The sequence below is a fragment of the Macaca nemestrina genome, chromosome 8 (genome assembly GCF_043159975.1).
Source record: "Macaca nemestrina isolate mMacNem1 chromosome 8, mMacNem.hap1, whole genome shotgun sequence".
In the NCBI taxonomy this organism is placed as follows: domain Eukaryota; kingdom Metazoa; phylum Chordata; class Mammalia; order Primates; family Cercopithecidae; genus Macaca; species Macaca nemestrina.
Window position 1 is genome coordinate 111,685,871 of NC_092132.1, and position 21,257 is coordinate 111,707,127.

A 21,257-nucleotide genomic window follows, 5' to 3' on the forward strand; every position below is an offset into this window, starting at 1 on the left:
ACAGGCTTGAGCCACCGCGCCCGGCCTAGGAGAATCTCTTGAACCTGGGAGGCGGAGGTTGCTGTGAGCCAAGATCACGCCGCTATATTCCAGCCTGGGTGACAAGAGCGAAACTCCATCTCAAAAAAAAAAAAAAAAAAGAATTAAATTTATTCTGCATGGTTTCATGGGCAGAACTGGGGCCACTGGGACAGTGAGTGGAGATAAATGATGAGATTTTCACTCAGCCTACAGTGACATCTTTTCAAGTTACATAATGTGCTCCCGATTACTTGGACATTGTCTTGAGGTAATCAGTGAAGTAATCGTGATTACTGAGGTAATCATGATGTGTTGGGGAAGGGATGGCATGTGTAGTTTAAAATTCAGACAGGTCTCTTTTTTTTTTTTTGAGACAGAGTCTCACTCTGTCTCCACCCAGGCTGGAGTGCAGTGGCACAATCTTGACTCACTGCAACCTCCACCTCCTGGGTTCAAGCGACTCTTCTGCCTCAGCCTCCTGAGTAGCTGGGACTACAGGCACACATCACCATGCCTGGCTAATTCAGACCATTTTTAAGTGTGTAATTCTGTGGCGTTAAGTACACTCATATTGTTGTGTAACCATCATCACCATCTACTTCTAGAACTTCCTCATCATCCCAAACTTTATTTATTTTTTTATTTTTAAATTTTAGATTTTGGGGGTGTGTGTGCAGGTCTTTTACATGGATATATTGCATAATGGTGAGTTTGGGCTTCTAGTGAACCCATCACCTAAATAGTGAACACTGTACTCAATAGGTAGTATTTCAACCCTCACCCTCTTTCAGTCTCCCCACTTTTGAAGTTCCTGATGTCTATCATTTCCATCTTTATGTTTAGCTCCCACTTAATAAGTCAGAACATGTTATTTTTCTTTCTTTTTTTTTTCTTCTTGAGACAGGTTCTCTCTCTGGCGCCCAGGCTGGAGTGCAGTGGCACAATCTTGTCTCACTGCAACCTTCGCCCCCCAGGCTCAAATGATCCTCTCACCTCAGCCTCCCAAGTAGCTGAGACCACAGGCGCACACCACCATAGCCAGCTATTTTTTTGTATTTTTGGTAGAGACAAGGTTTTGCCATATTGCTCAGACTGGTCTTGAACTCCTGGGCTCAAGCAATCCACCCACCTCAGCCTCCCAAATTTCTGGGATTACAGGTGTGAGCCACTGTGCCTGGCCTGACCATGTGGTATTTAATCTTCCCTAACAGAAACTTTATGCCCATCTAAGTAACAACTACCATGGTTCAGCTCTGGGTAACCTGTGTTCTACTTTGTGTCTCCATTAATGAGCTGATTTTATGCACCTCATAAAGTAGAATCATACAGTATTTGGGCTTTTGTGTTTAACTTGTTTCACTTAGCATAATGTTTTCAAAGTTCATTTATGTTGTAACACGTATTAGAATTTCCTTCCTTTTTATTGATAAATAATATTTCATTGGGTATGGTGCTCACACCTATAATCCTAGCACTTTGGGAGGCTGAGGTAGGAGGATTGCTTGGGCCCAGGAGTTGGAGACTAGGCTGGACAACAGAGCAAGACCTTGTCTCTAAAAAATATTAAAATTTAAAATTTTTCATTGTATGTACATACCATATTTAGTTTCTCCATTCATTTGTCAGTGGTCATTTGGGTTACTCCCACCTTTTGGCTGTTGTGAATAATGCTGTTAGGAACTCTGGTGTACAAGTATCTGTTTGAGTCTATGTTTTCAACTGGAATTTCTGGGTCATAAAGTAATTTCTATGTTTAACATTTTAAGGAACCTCCAGACTGTTTCCCACAGTAACTGCCCTGCTTTATATTCCCACCAGCAAGGCACCATGGCAGTTTCTCTACGTCCTTGCCAACACTGTTATTCTCTATGTGTGTGTGTGTGTGTGTGTGTTTTAAATAATAACTATCCTTATAGGTATGAAGTGGTAACTCATTGTGGTTTTGATTTGTATTTCCCTACTGAGTAATTATGTTCAGCATCACTTCACATGGTTAGTGGCCATTCATCTGTCTGGTTTTTGAGGTTTCTTTTTGAGATAGGGTCTCACTCTGTTGCCCAGGCTAGAGTACAGTGGCGTGATTATGGCTCACTGCAGCCTCAAACTCCCAGGCTCAAGTGATCCTCCCACTTCAGCCTCCCAAGCTGGGACCATAGGTGTGCATCACCATGCCCAACTAATTTTTGTATTTTTTGTAGAAACGGTGTTTCACCATGTTGCCCAGGCTGGTCTCAAACTCCTGGGCTCAAGCGATCTGCCCACCTTAGCCTCCCAAAGTGCGGAGGTTATAGGCATGAGCCACTGCTCCTGGCCCTAGTATTTGATTTTCTGTTTCTATATTAATTCACTTAGGAAAATCACCTGCAGCTGCATCCATGTTGCTGCAAAGGACATGATTTCTTTCCTTTTTATGGGTGCATAGTATTCTATGGTGTATATACACCACATTTTCTTTATCTAGTCCACTATTGATGGGCATCTAGGTTGATTCCATGTCTTTGCTCCTGTAAATAGCAACACCAGAGTTTTGACCTGCTCTGTTTTCATCCTGGGCCAGTTCACTCCTCCTTAGGCAACCTGATGGTGCCCTGCTCCTGGGACGTCATCATATTGATGCCAAAGTTAGTGGGGACACCCAAGTGGCGTATTGCATTACAGCTTAGAACTCCTAGGCTCAAACAATTCTCCTGCCTCAGCCTCCCGAGTAACTGGGACTACAGGTGTGCACCACCATACCTGGCAGTTTGTCTGTCTTCTGTGGAGAATTGACTATTGAAGACCATTGCCCGTTTTTGAATTGGGTTGTTTACTTTTTTGTTTTTGAGTTATGAGTTCTATATATATTCTGATATTATTATCAGATACAGTCATACCCCATAGATATTTCAGGTTTGGTTTCAGACCACTACAATAAAACGAATAAAGTGAGTCATATGAATTTTTTGGTTCCCTAGTGCATATAAAAGTTATGTTCACATTATATCATAGTCTTTGAAGTGTACAATAGCATTATGTCTAATAAACAATATACATACTTTAATTATAAAATACTTTATGGTTAAAAAATGCTAACAGTTATCTATCTGAACCTTCAGCAAGTCGTAATGTTTTTGCTGGTGGAGGGTCTTGACTCCATGTCAAGGCTGCTGACTGATCAGGGTGGTGGTTGCTGACAGTTGAGGTGGCTGTGGCAGTGTGATTTTTTTTTGAGACAGAGTATCGTTCTGTCGCCCAGGCTGGAGTGCAGTGGCATGATCTCAGCTCACTGCAACTTTCACCTCCTGGGTTCACGCAATTCTCCTCCCTCAGCCTCCTGAGTAGCTGGGATTAAAGGCGTGCACCACCATGCCCGGCTAATTTTTGTATTTTTAATAGAGACGGGGTTTCACCATGTTGGTCAGGCTTGTCTTGAACTCCTGATCTTGTGATCCGCCCGCCTTGGCCTCCCAAAGTGCTGGGATTACAGGCATGAGCCACTGCGCCTGGCTGGCAGTTTCTTAAAATGAGACAACAAATAAAGTTGCCACATTGACTGACTTTTCCTTTCACAAAAGATTCCTCTGTATGTAGCATGTGATGCACTTTGATTGCATATTATCCACAGACTTTCTTTTCAAAACTGGAGTCAATCCTCTCAAACCCTGCCTGGCTCTGCTGTATCTACTTTGTTTATGTAATATTTTAAATCCTTTGTTGTCATCTCAACAATGCTTACAACGTCATTACCAGGATTAGATTCCATCTTGAGAAACCACTTCTTTTGCTCATCCATAGGAAGCAACTCCTCATCTGATCAAATATGGTCATGATGTAGCAGTTTGGTCACATCTTTAGGCTCCACTTCTAATTCTAGTTTCCTTGCTGTTTCCACCATATCTGCAGTGACTTCTTCCTTTGAAGTCTTGAAACTCTCAAAGTCATCCATGAGGGCTGAAGTCAACTTCTTCCAAACTGCTGTAAATGTTGGTATTTTGATCTCCTCCCATGAATTAAGAATGTTCTTGGCGGGGCATGGTGGCTCACGCCTGTAATTCCAGCACTTTGGGAGGGCGAAGCAGGCAGATCACTTGAGGCCGGGAGTTTGAGACCAACCTGGCCAACACTGGTCAGCACAGGGCGAAACCCTGTCTCTACTAAAAATACAAACATTAGCCAGGCATGATAGCACACACCTGTAATCCCAGCTACTTGGGAGACTGAGGCACGATAATTGCTTGAACCTGGGAGACAGAGGTTCCGCCAAGCCAAGAGTGTACCACTGTACTCCCAGCCTGGGCAACAGGGTGAGACTGTGTCTCAAAAAAAAAAAAAAAAAAAAAAAAAAGTGCTGGGCGCAGTGGCTCAAGCCTGTAATCCCAGCACTTTGGGAGGCCCGAGACGGGCGGATCATGAGGTCAGGAAATCGAGACCATCCTGGCTAACCTGGTGAAACCTCATCTCTACTAAAAAATACAAAAAACTAGCCAGGCGAGGTGGCAGGCGCCTGTAGTCCCAGCTACTCGGGAGGCTGAGGCAGGAGAATGGCGTAAACATGGGAGGCAGAGCTTGCAGTGAGCTGAGATCTGGCCACTGCACTCCAGCCTGGGCGACAGACGGAGCGAGACTCCGTCTCAAAAGAAAAAAAAAGTTATTGGCTGGGTGCGGTGGCTCACGCCTGTAATGCCAGCAGTTTGGGAGGCCGAGGCAGGCGGATCACAAGGTCAGGAGATCGAGACCATCCTGGCTAACACAGTGAAACCACGTCTCTACTAAAAAATACAAAAAAATTAGTCAGGTATGGTGCGGGTGCCTGTAGTCCCAGTTACTTGGGAAGCTGAGGCAGGAGGATGGCATGAACCCGGGAGGCAGAGCTTGCAGTGAGCCGAGATCACGCCACTGCACTCCAGCCTGGGCGACAGAGTGAGAGATCTGTCTCAAAAAAAAAAAAATTTTTTTTGTTATTGAGCATAGCCAGCCTTCGTCAATGATCTTAGCTATATCTGGATAACTTGCTGCAGCTTCTGCATCAGCACTTGCTATTCCTAAAATAAAAGTTTGGGCTTCGTCTTTCCTTAAATGTCATGAACCAACCTCTGCTAGCTTTCAACTTTTCTTCTGTAGCTTCCTCTCCTCCCTCAGCTTCACAGAATTGAAGGAGGGAGGGACTTGGTCTAGATTAGGCTTTGGCTTAAGGAAATGTTGTGGCTGGTTTGATCTTCTATCCGGAGTACTCAAACTTTCTCCATGTCAGCAATAAAGCTGTTTTGCTTTTTTATCATTTATGTGTTCACTTGACTAATACTTTTAATGTCCCTCAGGAATTTTTCCTTTTAATTCACAACTTGGCCAGCTAGCACAACTTTTGCCCTAGCTCGACTTTCGACATGTCTTTTTCACAAAACTTAATCATTTCTGGGTTTTATGTGAAATGAGAGACATGCAAGTCTTCCTTTCACTTGGACACCTAGAGGCCACTGTAGAGTTATTAGTTGACCTAATTTTAATATTGTCAATGCCTCAGGGAATAGGAAGGTCTGAGGAGAGAGAGAGAGACTGGGGAATGGCTTGTCAATAGAGCAGTCAGAGCATACACAATGTTGATTGATTGATTGATTGATTGCAAGTATAACCAAAATGTGACACAGAAACATGAAGCAAGTGCATGCTGTTGGAAAAATGGTGCCAATAGTCTTGCTCAACACAAGGTTGTCACAACCTTCAGTTTGTAAAAAACACAATATCTGCTAAGTGCAATAAAGGGAAACAAAATCAGGATTTCCTGTATATGATTTGCCAATATTTTGTCCCTTTCTGTGGATATTCTTCTTACTCTCTTAAGTGCCCTTTGATATACATAGTTTCTAATTTTGAGAAGTCATCTTTGTGTTTTTTTCCTTTTTTTGGCCTGTGCTTTTGTCTTATATATAAGGAATCATTGCCAAAATCCAGTGGCATGAATATTTTCTTGCTTTTTCCTATAATCTGTATAGTTTTAACTCTTAAGTTTAGCCCTTTGATGCATTTTGAGTTTTTATATTTTTAATATGGATATTCAGTTTTCTGGCACTTATTTGTTGAAAGAGGATACTTTCTCTATTGAATGGTCTCAGCACCCTTGGCACCCTTGTCAAAAAGTATTTGACCATTGTCTAAATCAGTTTGGCTTGTTATAACAAATAACCATAGGCTGGGTGCGGTGGCTCACACCTGTAATCCTAGCACTTTGGGAGCCCGAGGCAGGCAGATCACTTGAGGTGAGGAGTTCAAGACCAGCCTGGCCAACATGGTGAAACCCCGCCTCTACTAAAAATATACAAATTAGCTGGAGATCACTTGAACCCGGCAGGTGGAAATTGCAGGGAGCCAAGATTGTGCCACTGCACTCCAGCCTGGCAACAGAGCAAGATCTGTCTCAAAAACAAATTTGTGGCCAGGCGCGGTGGCTCACACCTCTAATCCCAGCACTTTGGGAGGCCGAGGCAGGCGGATCATGAGGTCAGGAGATTGAGAGCATCCTTGCTAACACAGTGAAACCTCATCTCTACTAGAAACACAAAAAATTAGCTGGGCTACTCGGCAGGGTGAGGCAGGAGAATGACGTGAACCCGGGAAGCAGAGTTTGCAGTGAGCCGAGATGGCGCCACTGCACTCCAGCCTGGGCGACAGAGCAAGACTCCGTCTTAAAAAAAACAAAACAAAACAAAAAACAAGGCTGGGCATGGTGGCTCACGCCTGTAATCCCAGCACTTTGGGAATTCAAGGCAGGCAGATCATAAGGTCAGGAGATTGAGACCATCCTGGCTAACAAAGTGAAACCCCGTCTCTAGTAAAAATAAAAAAATTAGCAGGGCATGATGGCGTGCAGCTATAGTCCCAGCTACTTGGGAGGCTGAGGCAGGGGAATTGCTTGAACCCAGGAGGCAGAGGTTGCATTGAGCTGAGATTGTGCCACGGCACTCCAGCCTGGGCAACAGAGCAAGACTCCGTCTCAAAACAAAACAAACACACACACACACACACACACACAAAACAAACCCCCCCCCAAAAAAAACAAATAACCATAGACTGGGTGGCTTAAACAACAAACATTTATTTCTCACAGTTTGAGAGCCTGGGAGGTCTAAGATCAAGGTGTTGTCAGATCTGGTGTCTGGCGAGACTCGGCTTCATGGGTTGTGGATGGTGGTTTTCTTGCTGTGTCTTTATACGGAAGAGAGTAGAGCAGGGAGCAGGTTATCTCATGTATCTTTTTGTAAGGGCAGTAATCCTATCACAAAGGCACCACCCTCATGACCTAATTACCTCCCAAAGGTTTTGTCTCCAAATACCATCATCATGGGAGTTACAGGCAGTATTTAGCAGCTTGGGCTATTTGTTCTTGTTTGGCTTCACAACAAGATGTAGGAATTCCTAAATCTGGTGGTAGAATATTTTAAAAAATATATTCTATTTAAATATATTTTTAATTTATATATATTTTAACATATAATTAAATAAATAGAATATTATATATTTTAAAAATACATTTAAATAGGATATATTTTTTGAAATATTCTACCACCAGATTTAAGAATTCTTACATCTTTCTTATAGAAAGAAGCCAGAGGAGAGGCTTTCCAGTCACGTGGTTCATGTCTGTACTCTGAAACGTCATCACGATTTTTTTTCCAATGAAAAGGGAATGGTTTTCTACTCTCAAAGAATGGAGAAATGCCATTTAGCTAGGTATTCACTGGTATTTAAATGAGATGGTTCCTCTGCTAGTTAGATTGCTCCTTGACAGGGTGCTTTCATATAGTGAGTGCTTTCTTTCACAGATCATCTGTTCAATCATAAGAATGTGCCTTATTTTAAAATGAAGAATGCATCAAGCTTTAACAGGTTTAGGCCGGGCACAGTGGCTCATGCCTGTAATCCCCACACTTAGAGAGGCCGTGGCAGGCAGATCACCTGAAGTCAGGATCGAGACCAGCCTGGCCAACATGGTGAAACCCCATCTCTACTAAAAATACAGAAATTAGCCAGGTGTGGTGGCACATGCCTGTAATCCCAGCTACTCAGGAGGCTGAGGCAGGAGAATCGCTTGAACCTGGGAGGCGGAGGTTGCAGTGAGTTGAGATTGCGCCACCACACTCCAGTCTGAGACTGGAGACTCCGTCTCAGCAACAACAAAATAAGATTTAACAGGTTTAAACAGAGTTCAAATTGTTTCATTGTTTAGATATTTGACTTTAAATTGCTTTTATGTCTTCTGTGAACTAACAGTTATATTTAGTTGATTTCTTTTTCTAAAATTTGCAGTTTTTTGCTAACAATTGAATAATCATAGGATAGATTTCTATACTTCTCCCTATCACATTCGAATATGAGAGTTCTTATCTCTGTTGGATATTGGCTTACCCAGAGAGTAAAGGCTCTTCTGTGGAGTAACCTTGGGACTGTGTAGACTTAAAATATTCTTGTTTAAGACATTTATGTTTAGAAGATACATTAATAGCCAAATGAAATTAAGCTGTGATAACATGTAACACTTTGCCCTCACCCTACCTACCAGCCTGACCAACACATCTTTCTTTTTTTTCTTTTTTTTTTTTTAAGACAGTTTTTTGCTCTTGTTGCCCAGGCTGGAGTGCAATGGCACAATCTTGGCTTACCACAACCTCCACCTCCCGGGTTCAAGCGATTCTCCTGCCTCAGCCTCCCGAGTAGCTGGGATTACAGGCATTTGCCACCAAGCCCGGCTAATTTTGTATTTTTAATAGAGACAGGGTTTCTCCATGTTGGTCAGGCTGGTCTCGAACTCCTGACCTCAGGTGATCCACCCACCTCGGCCTCCCAAAGTGCTGGGATTACAGGCATGAACCACCGCGCCCAGCCAACATCTGACTTTCAATATGGGATGTTTTATCCCATCCATTTATGTTAGCCACTAACCGCTTGCCTTTGATTCACCATTTTAATTGTTAATGTCAAGATATTAGTGACATGTTAAGTTTTGGCTTTTCTGCCTTTTTTTTTTTTTTTTTTGAGACAGAGTCTTGCCATTGTCAGCCCAGGCTGGAGTGCAATGGCGCGATCTCAGCTCACTGCAACCTCTGCGTCCTGAGTTCCAGCAATTCTCCTGCCTCAGCTTCCTGAGTAGCTGAGATTATAGGCACCCACCACCAAGCCTGGCTAATTTTTGTATTTTTAGTAAAGGCGGGGTTTCACCATGTTGGCCAGGCTGGTCTCAAACTCCTAACCTCAGGTGATCCACCTCAGGTGATCGGCCTCCAAAAGTGCTGGGATTACAGGCGTGAGTCACCACACCTGGCCAAGTTTTGGCTTTTCTACATTAAATAATTTTAGTTTCTGCTCTGTTCCCCTCCCCTAATACCTGAAAATTAGGAGAAGGATCTAATTAGATGTGGAAAAGCATTCAAATGCATAATAGTAGGTAAAATTAGATAACTGCTTATTTTGAAGAAATTTCACCAAAGAAACAAATGTTCTTTACATTATTTGTAAGCTTCCATTTACAATAGATTTCCAAGGTACTAGGCCTCTGGATTTTACCATTTGCCACTTAAACCTGAAATTGGCTAATAATCAGTGATCTCAGAAGAACTCACCACAGGACAGCCTGAAACGTACAGTCCCGGAAGTGAAGTGCTTGTATGCCATCAATTACATTAATTACCAGTAGTTATAAGTCAGAAAGTAGACCCATGAATAAAATGGATTCATCTGATAATATTTTCTATTCAAAATTTATTATATTCTATTCAACAGAAATGTACATCAAAACATTCACCCAGAAAACCAGGAGCTAGTAAGGGTACTTCGAGAACAGCTTCAAACAGAACAGGTATTGTATATATATTTATTTGAGGAGTAGATGTGATAGCTCCCTTTGCATGTGAAATTGTGATAGAACATTAGTAAATTACTTTTAGGAAACATGGGCTTCTTTCCGGCTTCAAATTACCTTATATTATTTTATAGATTGTATATTTGCAGAATGGGCAAATTGCCTAGCCTTAATCTATTCAGATGTCTTCATGTTTGTTTATTATTAATTTGCTTTAAAATATAGCAGTTTTCCTATTGTTTATTAGTGTAGAAATAATTGCTGTCTAATTGACCTTAATGAAATGTAGTGGAAAAACCCTTTTTTTCTGACATATATTCCCTAACATCTACAAAGAAATAACTAGAAGAGGTGGCTGTTTTGGTTTTTTTCTCCTTTTTTCTTCAGTTGCCAAAGTTGTAACAATAAAACTAGCTAGGCAAAGAAAAAAATTAATTTCTTTCCTGTTTGTTCTTTGCTTTTTACCAGATGGAATCTCTAAGAATTGGAGATATACTTTATGAAGCCTGGAATAAATAGGATATTGTACACCTTCATGCCGAGATATCTAACATCAAGAAACAAAATTAAAAATTCCTTTCCTACTGATCAAACTTCACTTACAATAAGGGTTTCGTTTTTTTAATTAAAAAGAGACAGGGTCTCACTATGTTGCCCTGGCTGCTGTCTAACTTTTGAGCTCAAGCACTCCTCTCACCTCGGCCTCCCAGAGTGCTAGGATTACAGTCTGGGCATGGTGGCTCACACCTGTAATCCCAGCACTTTGGGAGGTCGAGGCGGGAGAATCACTTGAGCTTAGGAGTTCCAGACCAGTTTGGGCAGCATGGCAAAACCCCGTCTCTACTAAAAATACAAAAGCTAGCTGGGTATGGTGGTGCACAGCTATAGTCCCAGCTACTCAGGAGGCTGAGGTGGGAGGATCTCATGATCCTGGGAGGTTGAGGCTGCAGTGAGCTGTGCTTGCTCCACTGAAACCAAAGTGCTGGGATTATAAGTGTGAGCCAGCACGCCTGGCCCCAATAAGGGTTTTATAATTTATCCATTCACCAAATATTTTTTGAACATCTACCACATGCCATACATTTTCTAGGCATTGGGAATTCAATCGTGAATTAAACAGACAAAAATTCCTACCCTCATGGAACTTATATTCATTGATACAAGAATAACTTAAGCAGGGCCAGGCACAGTGGCTCATGCCTGTAATCCCAGCACTTTGGGAGGCTGAGGTGGGCGGATCACGAGGTCAGGAGATCAAGACTCTCCTGGCCAACATGGTGAAACCCCATCTGCACTAAAAATACAAAAATTAGCTGGGCATGCTGGTGCACACCTGTTGTCCCAGGTACTTGGGAAACTGAGGCAGGAGAATCACTTGAACCCCGGAGGGGGAGGGTGCAGTGAGCTGAGATTGCGCCACTGCACTCCAGCCTGGTGACAGAGAGCGAGACTCCGTCTAAAAAAAAAGCAGTACTTTAAGCCTATTAGTAGTACTCTGTTCCATAACAATTGTTACCCATAATTCATGTTGAGATAGGTTTTATAATTTACAAAGTGATTTCCCAAACAACAATCGTATTTAATCTTTAGACATAAGTAAGGCAATTATAATTATTCTCATTAACATATGAGACTGCTAAGATTTGCTAACACTGACACTAGCGATTTCATGACTGGGTTCAGCTATGGAGGGGCCCCAGATTGAAGTGAATCTTCCAGGTCTCCTTGCAGCAGTGTCCACTCATCTGCCTCACCTCTTCCTGAGGCCCGGCACACAGCTCTCAGAGTGAAAATAAGGGTGGCGATGTAGTCTATTCTTTGCTGTCTAGTATGACAGCCACCAGCTACCTGTAGCTATTCAAGTGAGTTAAATAGAATCTGAAATTAAGTCTTCTAGTCACACTGGCCACATTTCAAGTACACAATGGCCACATGTGGCTCGTGGCTACTGTATTGGACAGCACTGATAAAGATTTCAATTACTGCAGAAAGTTCTATTGGACATCTCTGTTAATTGATTTTTGTCAGTTTCTTTAAAAATTAATAAGGAGAAGGCTGGGTGCAGTGGCTCACGCCTGTAATCCCAGCACTTTGGGAGGCTGAGGCAGGCAGATCACCTGAGGTCAGGAGTTCAAGACCAGCCTGGTCAACATGGCGAAACCCTGTCTCTACTAAAAATACAAATTTAGCCGGGCTTGGTAGTGGCCACTTGTAATCCCAGCTACTCCAGAGGCAGGAGAATCACTTGAACCCGGGAGGCAGAGGTTTCAGTGAGCTGCGATTGTACCACTGCATTCCAGCCTGGGTGACAGAGTGAGACTCTGCCTCAAAAAGAAAAGAAAAGGTGGAGAAGGGAACATAAAGTGCTGTACACTTTTTGTAGCATTAAAACTGACATAAGTGACTATAACATCAAGGTGTAGCCTTGGATCACAGAATATTCTGGTGATTTAGGGCTATTTTGGAAGTATGACCTTTTAGTTATGTTTATTATTATTTAAATTTATTAAATTTGTTTATTAATATTGAGTGGCAAAAATCTGATTCACTTAAGAACAGTTCCTATTTAGTAAATTTGATACTTTTTCTGTAATTAGATATTTTTCATGCTGGCAACTTTATCTGCTGGGTTCCATCAAAACAAGTTTTGATAAATAAGTATTTTTACAATACAATAACATAAGATACACGTTATGTAGACACTTCTTTTTTTTTGAGACAGGGTCTCTGTTGCCCAGGCTGGAGTGTACCAGTGTGATCTCGGCTCACTGCAGCCTCCACCTCTTGAGTTCAAGTGATTCTCCCACCTCACCCTCCCAAGTAGCTGGGACTACAGGTGCACGCCACCATGCCCAGCTAATTTTTGTATTTTGTGGTAGAGACAGGGTTTCACCATGTTGGCCAGGCTGGTCTCAAACTCTTGACCTCAAGTGATCCACCCACCTCAGCCACCCAAAGTGCTGGGATTACAGGTGTAAGCCTCCGTGCCCAGCCATGTAGACACTTTTCTAAGTCCTGAGGTACAATGAGTCCTACAGATAAATCCCTTGCCCTCATGATCCATCCTAGTGAGGTCATTGATATCTGGATGTTTCTTGCATACATGCAACACTTTTAAAATGAAAAAGACGTTGAAAATGAAAAAAGTGAAGACTTAGAAAACAGTTTGACATTTGATATTGTTTTCTTTTTGAGACAGGGTCTTGCTCTGTAACCTAGGCTGGAGTGCAGTGGTGCAGTCACGGCTCACTGCAGCTTCAACCTCCCAGGCTCAGGTGACCTCCCACCTCAGTCTCCCAAGTAGCTGGGACTACAGGTGCATGCCACCACCACTCTTGGCTAATTTTTCTATTTTTTATAGAGACAGGGTTTGCCATGTTGCCCAGGCTCATCTGGAACTCCTGGGCTCAAGTGATCCACCTGCCTCGACCTCCCAAAGTGCTGGGAATACAGGCATGAGTCACTGCACCCGACCTCAGTATTTATTATTGTTAGGTTATGCACTAGCTCAGCCTTGTGTTACTCAGAATAATTTATGTATTCCAGTAGAGTAAAAGATGAACTCTTGAGTTAATCTAAGTTTTTGTCTTTAAATTGTGTTTAGGAAGGAAAGTGGAGACCATGCAGCTTAAATAAAAACAATGTAGCCTCATAATGTTCTTAAAATTATAACCTTAAACTATTGCACGTTTACAATGTGATGAGGGTTACACACTGTTGACTCTGTTCTCAAATATAATTTAACATGAGATACTGTTGAGGACTACATGTGTTGTATTCCAATGTGTGCACCTGTGTTCTTATTAGGATGCACCTGCTGCTGCTCGACAGCAGTTCTACACCGACATGTACTGTCCCATCTGCCTGCACCAAGCCTCCTTCCCGGTGGAGACCAACTGTGGACATCTTTTTTGTGGTAAGCAAACAACACTATACTTGGGAAAAGTGACTGTTTAGACCAAGACCAAGACCTCTATGTGTACAAAGGCTGGATTCCTAATTTTCTCTTTGTCACATTTTGTATTTTGCGAGTAGGGTAGATTACCTCTGATATCCTGCTCTACTTGTCAACCAAGTATACTTAGCATCTAAATAATATACTTACTTATTTACTTTCTATTTAGTTTGTCCATGTAGCAGCTATGGGTTCAGAATTTAAAGAAACTATTCAGCTTCCCCATAAACAGAAGTGTGTTTCTTTGGACAGTAGTTCAAGTACATCCATAGCATGAGGGATTCACTGAGTCCCTCTTTGTTCATCACTCTTTGGGAGTTTCATTTATTATTCATCCTTCCCAGGGCAGGAAGGTTCTTCTCTCAAGAACCTGCCCAAGACCCTGCATTGCCCTCCTGCCTCTTTTGACTCTGAGTTTGTACTGAAAGTCTTAAAGGTCTTAGTCTCAGTATGTTTGTCTCTGTCTCTGTCTGTCTCTCTCTCAACCTCTTGAGGTTTAGTGAGGGAGAATGAGAACCCTAGAGCATGCCTTGGGGTAAGAAGGGAATAATTTCACACTTACTTAGTATCAGGAAGGAGTGCTTTCCACCACTCCTCATTTTTCCTGAATCTGCAGATTCAGGAAAATCTTCTATGGCTGATTATGCCATAGCAGGTTGAGGGGCAAAGTATCAGTTATTACAAGCCTATGTATTGGACATTAATATACTTCATCTAACCCCACCTATGAGGAAACAGGCTTTAGAGATATGAAGAAATGTTACAAAGAGACCAGGCACTGTGGCTCACACCTGTAATCTCAGCATAGGCAGGAGGATTGCTTGAGCCCAGGAGTTGGAGGCCAGCCTGGGAAACATAGGGAGACCCTGTCTCCACAAAAAATAAGAAATTAGCCAGGTGCAATAGCTCACATGTGCAGTCCCAGCTACTGGGGAGGCTGAGGTAGGAGAATCGCTTGAGCCCAGGAGCTTGAGGCTGCAATGAGCTGTGATCATGCTACTGCACTTCAGCATGGGCAGCAGAGCAAGATCTTGTCTCAAAAAAATAATAATAATACATTTTACAAAGAGTAGGCCAGCTGTTAAGTGACAGAGCCAATTTTTTTTTTTTTTGAAATGGAGTCTCACCTTGTCGCCCAGGCTGGAGTGCAGTGGTGTGCTCTCAGCTCACTGCAACCTCCGCCTCCCAGGTTAAAACGATTCTCCTGCCCCAGCCTCCCAAGCAGCTGGGATTATAGGTGCCTGCCACCATGCCCAGCTAATTTTTGTATTTTTAGTAGAGATGGGGTTTCACCACGTTGGCCAGACTGGTCTCAAACTCCTGACATCGTGATCCACCCACCTTGGCCTCCCAAAGTGCTGGGATTACAGACGTGAGTCACCACACCCAGCCCAGACAGAGCCAAAGATTTTAAACCTAGGTTTATCTTCAATCCCTGTGCTCAATTCTGCATGATTAGTGGTTCATACAATAGTAAACACTCGAAGCCACTTTGATTTGTCCAGTCACTAGACCTAGTTTTTTATTGTTTCTGTTTAAACAGTTGTGTTCAAGATAGGGTCTTATTGCTCCCAAAATGTAGGAAATTTTCATATAGGGACTAATTTAAAATGTAGCATATAATCATCCTGTAAATTGTGTTGGCCCTTTTGTCTAACTTCATAGTATAGAATTATTAGATACAGTGTTATTTGTGCAGTTGGAGATGGCATATTTGGAACCCATACCATGTAATGGCAGGGTTTTCTGTACCTTGTGCTCTTTCAGTAATCCAGTCTCATCATTGCTTCATCCACTCATTCCAGTCTCTTCTTTAAGGTTTTCACTTAAGTAACTAACAAAGTATAAAACGCTTATTTCAGTTTTTAATCTTTTAATTTTCTATTGGAAATGCTAATCACCAGGCAAGTTATGAAAGATTGGGCAGGGAAAATTAAATGGGCATCAGAGAAGGTAGATACATTTCTCCTCTTGAACCTAATCCACATGACACTCCTTTCCGACATTTGCTCTTGCTGTTCTTAAAACCTGAAGTGTCCTCCCTCCTGTTTTCTGCCTATCTAAATCTCATCTGTCCTATGAAGTTCAGTTCAAATCCTTTGTTCTCTACAAGTTACTCTCTAATGCATACTTCTCTGCACTCCTTTTTTGTATTTCTTCTTTTTTTTTTTTTTTTTTTTTTTGTGAGACGGAGTCTCACTTTGTCACCCAGGCTGGAGTGTAGTGGCACAATCTGGGCTCACTGCAAGCTCTGCCTCCCGGGTTCATGCCATTCTCCTGCTTCAGCCTCCTGAGTAGCTGGGATTACAGGTGCCCGCTACCACCCCCAGCTAATTTTTTGTATTTTTTAGTAGAGATGGGGTTTCACCATGTTAGCCAGGATGGTCTCGATCTCCTGACCTCATGATCCACCTGCCTCGGCCTCCCAAAGTGCTGGGATTACAGGTGTGAGCCACCGCGCCCAGGCCTTTTTTTTTTTTTTTTTTTTTTTTTTTTGAGACAGAGTTTCATTCTTGTTGCCCAGGCTGGAGTGCAATGGCGCGATCTTGGCTCACTGCAACCTCCGTCTCCTGGGTTCAAGCAATTCTCCTGCCTCAGCCTCCCAAGTAGCTGGGATTACAGGCATGCGCCACCAAGCCCAGCTAATTTCGTATTTTTAGTAGAGACAGGGTTTCTCCATGTCGGGTCAGACTGGTCTCGAACTCCAGACCGCAGGTGATCTGCCTGCCTCGGCCTCCCAAAGTGCTGGGATTACAGGTGTGAGCCACTGTGCCTGGCCCTTTTTTTGTATTTCAAGTTAATATGACACAGTTGAAGATTTGCCTTCTACATTGATTTGAGTATGTCACCTGGGTCTCCTCAATTGGATTGCCATTGCTTGTTCTGAATTCTGAACACTTACTTGATCTGGAGGAATAAGGAACACAGGAGGGCTAAGCCAGGTTGCTCAGGCAAGAGCAAGAATACACAGAGGTTCCTGGAGGGAGAAGGGACACTAGTTCAGCACTTAGCACTTAGTTCAGATTCACAGTGGGACCTGGATAGTTGAAGATGCAGGTGTCCTACAAAAAAGAAAGTGGATTGGCTCCTTAAATACCAGACAGTGTTCAAAACTATTCCTTCACCTGTTATTGGCCTAAAGTTTGGTGCTTATACACTTGGCACACCTGTGCCTTCTTGAGGTCGCCAGACTCTTCCTTCAGGCTGTGTTGTCCATCTTCGGCTGGCTTGCTGCTTGTGAATACCTTCAAGCAGAAAAATCCAATCCCTCTAGTGCAAGAGTTGATTCGATTCTTGAACTGGACTATACACTTCATTAGGGCAGAGCATATAATCTTTTTGTGTCCTTTGATTCCTTGCTTGTACTATTTTTTTTTTTTTCTGAGATGGAGTCTTGCACTGTAACCCAGCTATAGTGCAGTGGTGTCATCTCAGCTCACTGCAACCTCTGCCTCCCAGGTTCAAGCGATTCTCCTTGCCTCAGCCTCCCAAGTAGCTGGGATTTATAGGCACCCGCCACCAAGCCCGGCTAATTTTTTTGTATTTTAGTAGAGACGGGGTTTTACTATGTTGGCCAGGCTGGTCTTGAACTCCTGACCTCATGATCCACCTGCCTCAGCCACCCAAAGTGCTGGGATTACAGGCGTGAGCCACCGTGCCTGGCCACTTGTACTATTAATACCTAATTACTATTAGTTAATACATTGATAATTTGGTTTTCTAAACTCTTTTAAAAGTTGTGTTTTGTAACATAGCAAATTTAGAACAGAAAATTTATGCTCTGATTTGTTGGTTGTTATATTTACAATGATGTTTAATTATTGTTTTATTTATATTACATAGGAAATATAATATTTTGTATGAAGCTTCATAGTATTAAGGCAGTTAATGTATACTTACTTTTGATTGTGTACAACTGTAGCTTAGCTTGGAGGTTTTTTTTTTTTGAGACAGAGTCTTGCTTTGTTGCCCAGGCAGGAGTGCAGTGACACGATCTTAGCTCACTGCAACCTCCAGCTCCCAGGTTCAAGCAATTCTCCTGCCTTAGCCTCCCAAGTAGCTGGGATTACGGGCGTGTGCCACCACACCTGGCTAAATTTTGTATTTTTTTAGTAGAGATGGGGTTTCACCATGTTGGCCACGCTGGTCTCAAACTCCTGACCTCAAGTGATCCACCCACCTTGGCTTCCCAAAGTGCTGGGATTACAGGCGTGAGCCACCGTGCCCGGCCTTAATCTGGAATTTAAATTAAAACAATTTTAATGGCTAGGAGTTCTTACTAGATATGAATTTGCCTGAAGGTTGTCTGGATGAAGTAAAAAGTATTTTTAAATAAGGTGGTACTGTTAAAATATTTCAGATAGTTGAATCTTTCTGACGATATATGGACTTTAAAACCTCAATATTAATGGATTGTTTGTTTTGTTTTGTCTATTAGGTGCCTGCATTATTGCTTACTGGCGATACGGTTCATGGCTTGGGGCAATCAGTTGTCCAATCTGTAGACAAACGGTAATGTTTTGCGTGCAGAAAGCGTAATTTATGCTATTTTGTACATTTTTATAGTTTTTGTATCTACATTTGGAATTATTCTTTTTAGCAGAACTTCATTTATCCAAATCTTCTTTGATGTTACTCTATTGTTTTTATTACTTTTTTTTTTTTTTTTTTTTGAGAAAAGGTCTTGCAGTGCAGTGGCATGATCGTAGCTTCCTGCAGCCTCGACCTCCTGGGCCCAAGCAGTCCTTCCACCTTAGCTTCCTGAGTAGATGGGACTATAGGCATGTGCCACCATGCCTGGCTAATTTTTTTAATTTTTAGTAAAGATGAAGTCTCCCTGCATTGCCCAGGCTGGTCTCAAACTCCTGAGCTCAAGCAATCCTCCTGCCTCACCCTCCAAGGGTGCTGGGATTACAGGCTTGAGCTACCATGCCCAGCCCATGATTTTTTTTTAACAGTACCTGGCCCATGATTTTTCTTTTTAAACTGTCATTGAGATACCACTGAAAAAGGGAATCCTATTTGAAATCCTACAGTTGTAGTGAAAGACAACTGGTAAATGAATCCTTCCCAAAAATCCCAATAAAGTCTTTGTAGCAGTACCAGCAAAGGAATAACCAAACTACGTAATCAGACTTGAACATATATCCTCTACATACACTTGTTTTGAAAAAAATTTTTTTCCTTTTCAATTTATATTTAATCTGTCTTTTTCCAGTGAGGACCCAGATAGCTTTAAATGGTATATAATGACTTTTTTTTAAATGTTTTGTTCCTTTTAGAGACATGGCCACATTGCATTGTCCAGAACAGCTTAAACCATGACAGTTAGCATCGAAGCCACCTCAGGAGGGAGGCAGTAAGTAAACATGAATGTGAGACTGAAATGTCACTGCAGATGAGACATGCCAAATTCTCTCCATTTCTTTGATAAACTGGAGAAATGAAATACTGAACAATTCTGAGAAACCAACAATCTCAGTTTTTAAGTATGACAACATAGGACATTTTATCAGTTATACACTGTTTTTCATAATTTCCTTTATATTTATTTTTCATTTAAAATAAAAAAACAGGCTGGGCGCAGTAGCTCATGCCTGTAATCCCAGCACTTTGGGAGGCCAAGGCAGGAGGATTACTTGAAGCCAGGAGTTCGATACCAGCTTGGGCAACAAAATGAGATTTCATCTCTACAAAAAAATTTTAAAAATAAAATTAGCCAGGTGTGGTGGTATATACCTATAGTCCCAGCTACTTGGGAGGCTGAAGTGGGGGGATTGCTTGAGCTCAGGAGGTTGAGGCTACAATGAGCTATGATCATGGGACTGCACTCCAGCCTGGACAATAGAACCAGATTATATCACTAAAAAAAAAGTATTCCTCCACTTAACCCATGGGTGGAATGTTCACACACACACACACACACACACACACACACACACACACTCTCTCTCTCTCTCTCTCTCTCTCTCTCTCTCTCTACCCCCTCCTTTGGCCTTTATTGTAGTTGTCTGTTTCCCTTCAACTGCCCTCTTATTTTGGTGTAAAGAGGGAGGTCCAAGTCATTTTCTTACCATTCTTGCTTCTACATTCCCAAATTCTGCCTCTTTCATATTTTACTTGTGGTCACATGGTCAGGAGGAAAACTGATGTTTCTGTATGCCTCTCTGGCTGATTTGATGTGTGACACAAGGCAATCAACATTGAAGCTTATGGCCGGGCGTGGTGGCTCACACCTGTAATCCTAGCACTTTGGGAGGTTTGAGGCGGGCAGATCACAAGGTCAAGAGATCGAGATCATCCTGGCCAACATAGTGAAACCCAGTCTCTATTAAAAATACAAAAATTAGCTGGGCATGGTGGTGCACACCTGTAGTCCCAGCTACTCGGGAGGCTGAGGCAGAAAAATCACTTGAACCCGGGAGGTGGAGGTTGCAGTGAGTCGAGATCGCGCCACTGCATTCCAGCCTGGAGACAGAGCGAGACTCCATCTCAAAAAAAAAATTAAAAAAAAAAAAAAAAAAAAAATTGAAGCTTATTTGCCAGTACCACCTCTTGGCATCTTTTGCTCTCAGTCAGCAATATCCAAACCAAGGAGTAGGTCTGACATTACAAAAATAGTTCCAGGCCCTCCCCCTTCTTGGTTCTGCCCATGGCTTTTCATAGGGCATGTGTACAGTAGCCGGTGGTATCCTGTGTACCATCCATAAATTGACTAGAGGCTCAGAAGGTCGAGATAAAGTTGTCTTAATATCATAGCTCTTGGTTCTCTAAGCGAAGAGTAATTCATCCTGGAGGCATGATAGATGGCAAAAGCTTGTTCTACCTCCTGTTTTCAGTAGGCCCCTTCAGTAAATGGTCATGGAAAGAGCAATACACAGGCCTTTGACTGGAACACACTCACTGCTTCTCCCCTTGAATATGTGTACACCAACCACAGTCCTACCACTGTTTCCAGGCTTAGCTCAGTATCAGGCTTTCTGACCACCCCAGAAAGAAGAGATCCTCGCTCTCACAGCAGCATTCTTGTACCTGCCCCAGGGCCATGTAAGGCTGTCAGCCAGGTCTGCGTCCCCTTTCATTGTGGGTGCTGTAGTCACCCTGGAGCAGGCTTGTGTCTTCATTTTTTTGGCATACCTAGCACTTAGCAGAGTGCCTGCCCCGCCATAGGTGTTCCATTAATGTGTATTGAAAGAATGCATTTTCATTAACAAATTTGTGAAGGAACCGATGGCTGCACCTGCTGTTCTCACCACCTTCTGTGCTTAGTCACGCCTTCATTTAGCTGTTTGGAAAGCATGTAAGCAGTGGGAAGCCTTGGTTTTACAGCTGAACTGAGGAAGGATAAAACAACAACTAAATGATTTAAAACTAAATCGGCCACCACTCCTTCTTTTATGTCATCATACAATCATTAGTGACCATTTTCTGTAGGGGTGCTACGTCCTAAAG

General features: G+C 42.5%; 1 protein-coding gene across 5 annotated transcripts in view; it reads left to right on the top strand.

Annotated features, from left to right (window-relative positions):
• The window catches only part of LOC105476515 (ring finger protein 170), a 43,871-nt gene that overhangs the window by 15,656 nt on the left and 6,958 nt on the right, over positions 1–21,257 (top strand). For 4 of the 5 annotated variants that reach the window (XM_011732491.2, XM_011732492.3, XM_071068309.1 and 1 more), the window contains 3 exons: positions 9,772–9,847; positions 13,658–13,766; positions 18,244–18,317. In XM_011732491.2, the coding sequence (XP_011730793.1) occupies positions 9,772–9,847; positions 13,658–13,766; positions 18,244–18,317 (259 nt within the window). The remainder of the gene's footprint in view (positions 1–9,771; positions 9,848–13,657; positions 13,767–18,243; positions 18,318–21,257) is intronic. The other variant, XM_011732495.2, reaches the window with a different exon arrangement.